Below are 7,000 nucleotides of genomic sequence, written 5' to 3'. Positions count from 1 at the left end.
AAATCCACACCAGGAGAGGTTCTAATTCATATGAAGGATAAAATTTGTGATGAAGCAACAGGAATCTGATTCCCACTGAATCAGTAAAGTTCCCACTGAAAAGGCCAGTTGATTAATTTCAGTCAGGGCAGAACTTAAAATTACTGGCAACGTGTGATAAAACTGATTCCTTTTGAGGAAAAATAAGTAGTGCACTTAAATCAGAATAAGTGCATAACTTGTTTAAAACAGATCTAGGGAAGAGTGAACAGGGGACAAAATCTGTATCACAACCTTGGCGATTACATAAAAGTAGTGGAGACAGTATAAACTTATAATTATATAGCTAATAGAATAAATATGACAGGACTTTCAACTTCTAAGGTTATTTTTATTTTTAAATTAACTTCAATTTCTCAGTTTTTTATTTAAATTTTAAAAATTATTCAGATTATTAAATTCATGTTAGTCTTATTGTGATCATAACAGTAGGAACTGTACAGATGATTGGCAGTGGCTCTCAAATGTTAAAATACATCAGAATAACATGGGAAACTTGCTGAAATGCAGATTCCAGCAGACTTGGTTATGTCATAGCAATTGGTATTTTTAACAAGCATTCCAAGGATTCTGATGCAGATCGTATCCTGACCACACTTTGAGAAACCATGATTTAGTTTCTGAATGAGGTCCCCATTAAGAAATGTGAAGTTTTATTTAGAAATTAATAAGACAACCCTTTCTGATATTAAAATGGTCTTTATCATTTTATCCTATGCATCCCAAAGAGTTAAGGCAGCAGGAAATACTTTATTCCAATAATCTATTCCTGTGTAGAAGAGCACATTCACATTCACCTGACCACTTTTTATACCTTGTTAGGAAATGAAGTTATTTCTGGCTGTAGTTCTTCCTTTTTCTAATAGTAAGGTGAATAAAACTCCCGTTGTTCCAAAAGGAAAATAATAACTCCAACCTAACAATGAAGCCAGCACTACCATGGACAATTAAACTGAAGACAAGTAAATTTGGAACTATGTAAGAATAAAAAGCCAACATTCCCCTGGGTATCCAGAGACCCACTATCTTAATAAGAGATGCCTGAATAACATATGAGTTTAAAGGTAGAGCTTAAAGCATATATTTACCATTTAAACTCATGAATTATTTTAGATGAGATATTAACAGTGGAAGAATAGGAAAACTGGGATGTCCCAGGCTGTTTCTCCTTTATAGCTCCCTCAAAGGACCTCAGTTAAGCCCACACTCCTCACCTTAAAAGACAGCCACTGATTCTTAGGGGTGGACCCACACTTGTTAATCTTCTAGTCTGGAAACCAGCTGTGCAAAACAAACCCTAAAATGTTCCCCTACAGCAAAGGAAAAGATGTTTGGTTTTGACACCATCTCCTCTCGTATAGAAACTCAGGCACTTTCGCTGTGGATCCTCCCTTCATTCTTTGGGGTTAAGTGGCCACCGCAAGAAACAAAACAGCATGAGAAATGGCTGAGTCAACCAACATGTAGTGACATGCCCAGGAACTTCTCAAGTGGCCCAGGAAGTGGAGGCCTCCTGATTTTTCCACAGGACATTGTCCTTTCCTGGAACCTTGCAGGTGGCTAGAGTATCTGCATTTGGAGTATTGCAAGAGTATCTCACCTGACTTCTGACCAGAAGTATATCTCCAAAATGATCACATCCACAGAGACAATGATTGACTGTGAACAAACATTCTCAGCGACATCACACGTGTTCTGAAACCCTGACCACCCACATGCTCCTGACTGTTTTCATGGTCTTGGCAAAGGATACTGTTGGGAGAAAGAAGGATGGTTTCTACTGTAAATGACATTTTAAAAATAGTGGGAGAAGAATGCAAAATGGGAAAGGGATAAATACATAGATTTCTAGCTAAACGCATTTAAAATGAAACTTTGAAATTTTGGTTAGTGATTTCTTTAAAGCACAGAGGTCAAGTCCTACTACAATAAATATCACATTCACCTAAAAATTGTATTTCACAGTCTCACTTGGTGCCTTACCCATTTCACATAACAGAACAATGTTTCCATGTAATGAAAGAATGGATACAATCCTAGGAGTGTCACAAGCTTTCTGATGTTTGTGGCATGCCAAGCAGCATTGCCTGTTACTGTGCTGTGGGAGTCAATTACTTTTATGTCTATAAATTAGAAAAGTGGCGGGTGCAGTGGCTCATGCCTGTAATCCCAGCACTTCTGGGGCCAAAGTGGTAGGATCCCTTGAGCCCAGGAGTTTGAAACCAGCCTGGGCAACATAGCGAGACCCCTGTCTCTACAAAAAATAAAAAAATTAGCAAGGCATAGTGGTGCACACCTGTGGTCCCAGCTACTCGGAAGGCTGAGATAGGAGGATGGCTTGAGCCTCAGAGGTTGAGACTGCAATGAGCTGTGATCACACCACTGCACTCCAGCCTGGGCAACACAGTAAGACCCTTTCTCAAGAAAATAAATAGAAGTTATTGAGAAAGACTGAATATGTAAAATGTTCCCCAGTCAAATTGTGAAAAATGGTAATCTTGAAGAGTGTTGGGAACTGGGAGCCCCCTGGATTCCTCTGAGCAGTTTCACTAAGAATAACTGTAGGTGTTTGCTGGCTGGCTTCTACCTGGCTTGGCTTGTGAGGGCTCATTCAGTATCAGCAAGACACGCAGGTAGTTACTGATGGAGTTAATTTCAGGCCCATGTTGGCCTAAGACTGATGACCATGCAGTGTGGCTATTGAATGCTGTCACTGGTTCTACTGCTTCCCTGGGAGACAGGACCTCTGAATGAAAACACCCCTGGGAAACCAAGGTGCTGTCTTATTTGTATCAATGGAGTCACGCAGTATATAAGCTCCAAAGAACAAAGCCATAGCTTTGGTTGACTATGCAAAGGAAACTTCTGGGTGGCCAGTTGTTTATAAGTTAATCAAAACACACCTCTACCGGAGACCCAAACTATAATTTTGATATTCTTACCTAGGAGATAAAACTTCATTAAGTAATTAAAATGTACTAAGGGGAGAAGGGACATTTGGTTCCCTTGTCATTTTTTTTTTACTGCAAAATTTTACTCCCCCAATTTTCTAACACTGGCTACTATGAAACTCGTAAACCCAGATCAACAAAGGTGGCCACCAGCCACAGATCAAATGTGAAATAACAGATCTACCTACAGCACATCCTGGGATGTACCATCTGCTCAAAGTATTAGGCTACTGCTATCTCCAGTAGCTGTAAACATAGCCTGGCTGCCAGCCCATAACTCCTCGGCCTTCCACTTCGTTTTTATAGGCTTACAACTGGAGTTACAGAGTAACCTTGAAATGTTATTATTGAAACACCATAAAGCAAAATCAGTCTTCAGAGGTTAAGGAGGGAGTTTTTAATCAAAGTGTGGTTGACAGGTTTGACATTTTAGAAAACTTTTTTTTTTTTAAAGCATCATTAAAACAGTCTCAATAAACAGGCCGTGTTTAGCCCAAATCTTGTTCAGGAGAACAGCATGGGTTCCGTTTTGAATTTTGTTGGATTCTGGATGTCCTCCTCCTATGATATAGGTCTGGGAGTTGTTGTCTTTCTTAATAAAATTTAGCTTTGTTTCCCCACCAGTGATAATGACATGAAGCCCTAGGAAATGATGCAATAACCGCAGTGCATGAGGCCTTCCTCCTGGGGAAGGTGTGGTACAGGAAAAGCGCAGGGGAACAGGACTCCCCCATACTCGGTCCAGTGGAAGTGCAGAATGCCTGCTCGTGTTTGTAAAAATAAGACAGGAATGTTAAAAAAAAGTCTTCACGCTCAACGTGACTATCTTTGGAATTCATTTCATTAAGGTTTTCACAAAATACAAAGCTCAAACGTAATCGTCTACGTCCACCACAAAACAGAATCAAATAAGTGGTTAGCACAACAAACATAATGATCTTTTCCATTTTAAAAAATATAAATAACAATGTTCAAGATTTTACAGTTTTCTTAGTGTGTGTCTTTTTAAGGCTTTATGTTGCAGACCCTTCATTAATGGTACTTGTACCCTGCCATCAGGATACACTGCCCACCAGCAAGGAAGGCCACTGTGGATACATTCCTGAGGGGGACACACACTGATCCATGTTGCCTCAGCCTGTTAAAAACTAAATGATCAAACACCCTCCAATCAGTTCTCAGTTTCATTAACTTTCTTTCTACTACAAAGTAATAATAGAAAGGGGTACGTGTCCAGCAGCATTTGAGCTCTCAGAAGATCAATCAGGAAGGGCAAGAAGGAAAAAGGCTTCCTCCTGAAGAGAATTTTTTTCCTTTCATCCAGAACAAACACCAATAACCCAGATAGTTCAAACAGTGGTTTGTACTGAAACATTTTTCAGATTAAATAGTGTTGAGAGAAACAGTGATCTTTTGGTTGGGTATTTTAGAAGAGGTTAAAGTGGAGAGGTTAGTGTTGGGAAAACACCACTGAAAGTACAGCCCCCAGCAGGAGTGGGCTCACTCGTGAGGTTTGGGGGCAGAGCCAGGGCCCCAGCCTTGGGAATGAAATCTGAGGGCAGGCTCTCCAGCAGACACTTGACCTGCTCCTGACCCAGTTTGATCTTGTCGTCCAGTTTCCGCTGCTCGATGAGGAGCGTGGACTTCATTTTCACGAAGTGCTGGTAGTCCTGGAGCTGCTCCTCTGAAAGGTAATTGGCCAGGATGCCCAGCACTATCCGCTCCCTGCGATCCAGGTTCTCCTTCAGCTCCCGGGCGTCCTCATGCTGACCAGCCAGGATCTTCCTTTTCTCGTAGAGAGAGCTCTGCCAGGGAAAATCGGACAGATCAATGAGGGCCAGAGAAAAGGAGAAAAGAGCCAGACTCCCTGCAAGGACACCTCTGACAGGACTGGGAAATACCTAAGCTCTAATCCTATTGTCACTCCTAAGTAAGGAGGCTAACTTTTTGAAAATCAGCTTATTGGCCGGGCACGGTGGCTCAAGCCTGTAATCCCAGCACTTTGGGAGGCTGAGGCGGGCGGATCACGAGGTCAGGAGATCGAGACCATCCTGGCTAACACGGTGAAACCCCATCTCTACTAAAAAATACAAAAAAACTAGCCGGGCAAGGTGGTGAGCGCCTGTAGTCCCAGCTACTCGGGAGGCTGAGGCAGGTGAATGGTGTAAACCCAGGAGGTGGAGCTTGCAGTGAGCCGAGATCTGGCCACTGCACTCCAGCCTGGGCAACAGAGCGAGACTCCTGCTCAAAAAAAAAAAAAAACTGCTGAAAGAAATCATAGATGACACACACAAATGGAAACATACCCTGTGCTCATGGATGGGTAGAAGCAATATTGTGAAAATGACCATACTGTCAAAAGCAATCTGCAAATTCAATGCAATTCCCATCAAAATACCACCATCATTCTTCAAAGAACTAGAAAAAACAATCCTAAAATTCATATGGAACCAAAAAAGAGCCCACGTAGCCAAAGCAAGACTAAGCAAAAAGAACAAATCTGGAGGCATCACATTACCCAACTTCAAACTATGCTACAAGGCTATAGTCACCAAAACAGCATGGTATTAGTGTAAAAACAGGCATATAGACCAATGGAACAGAATAGAGAACTCAGAAATATAGCCAAATACTTAACAACCAACTGATCTTCGACAAAGCAAACAAAAACAAAGAGAAGAAAGGACACCCTATTCAACAAATGGTGCTGGAATAATTGGTAAGCCACATGTAGATGAATGAAAGTAGATCCTCATCTCTCACCTTAAACAAAACTCTACTCAAGATGGATCAAGGACTTAAATCTAAGACCTAAAACCATAAAAATTCTAGAAGATAACTTCAGAAAAAAACACTTCTAGACATTGGCTTAGGCAAAAAGTTCATGACTAAGAATCCAAAAGGGAATGCAACAAAAACAAAGATAAATAGATGGGACTTAATTAAACTAAAGAGCTTTTGCACAGCAAAATACAGCAGAGTAAACAGACAACCTACAGAGTGGGAGAAAATCTTTGCAAGCTGTGTGTCCAACAGAGAACTAATATCCAGAATCTACAAATAAATCAGCAAGAAAAAATCCCATCAAAAAGTGGGCAAAAGACATTAATAGACAATTCTCAAAAGAAGATGGACAAATGGTCAACAAACATGTGAAAAACTGCTCAACATCTCTGTCAGGGAAATGCAAATCAAAACCACAATGCGATACCACCTTACTCCTACAAGAATGGCCATAATCAGAAATACATGTTGGCATGGAGGTGGTGAAAAGCGAACACTTTTACACTGCTGGTGGGAATGTAATCTGGCACAACCACTATGGAAAACAGTATGGAGATTCCTTAAAGAACTAAAAGTATATCTACCATTTGATCCTGCAATCCCACTACTGGGTATCTATCCAGAGGAAAGAAGTAATTATATGGAAAACATACTTGCACACCCATGTTTATAGCAGCACAATTTGCAACTGCAAAAAAGGGAACTGGCCCAAATGCCCATCAATTAACAAGTGGATAAAGAAAGTGTGGTATGTGTTTATATGTGTGTGTGTGTATATATAGTATGTGTATATATGTGTATATATACATATATATATGTATGTGTATATATACATATATATATGTATGTGTATATATATTTTCTTTATTCACTTGTTAATTGATGGGCATTTGGGCTGGTTCCTTTTTTTTGCAGTTGCAAATTGTACTGCTATAAACATGGGTGTGCAAGTGTGTTTTCCATATAATTACTTCTTTCCTCTGAATAGATACCCAGTAGTGGGATTGCTGGATCAAATGGTAGGTGTACTTTTAGTTCTTTAAGGAATCTCCATACTGTTTTCCATAGAGGTTGTACTCATTTACATTCCCACCAGCAGTGTAAAAGTGTTCACTTTTCACCACATCCATGCTGACATGTATTATTTTTTGATTATGGCCATTCTTGCAGGAGTAAGGTGGTATCACATTGTGGTTTATACACACACACACACACACACACACACA

General features: G+C 40.3%; 1 protein-coding gene across 1 annotated transcript in view; it reads right to left on the bottom strand.

Moving 5' to 3' along the window:
• Nucleotides 1-356: 356 nt before the first annotated feature.
• The window catches only part of SHROOM3 (shroom family member 3), a 365,349-nt gene continuing 358,705 nt past the window's right edge, over nucleotides 357-7,000 (bottom strand). The window contains exon 11 of the mRNA XM_011927229.1: nucleotides 357-4,795. Coding sequence (XP_011782619.1) covers nucleotides 4,427-4,795 — 369 coding nt within the window. The 3' untranslated portion in view covers nucleotides 357-4,426. The remainder of the gene's footprint in view (nucleotides 4,796-7,000) is intronic.

This window comes from Colobus angolensis, unplaced genomic scaffold (assembly GCF_000951035.1).
Source record: "Colobus angolensis palliatus isolate OR3802 unplaced genomic scaffold, Cang.pa_1.0 Scaffold70, whole genome shotgun sequence".
Taxonomy (NCBI): domain Eukaryota; kingdom Metazoa; phylum Chordata; class Mammalia; order Primates; family Cercopithecidae; genus Colobus; species Colobus angolensis.
Note: the sequence above shows the minus strand (reverse complement) of the source record. Positions and strands in the feature narration are given on the sequence as shown.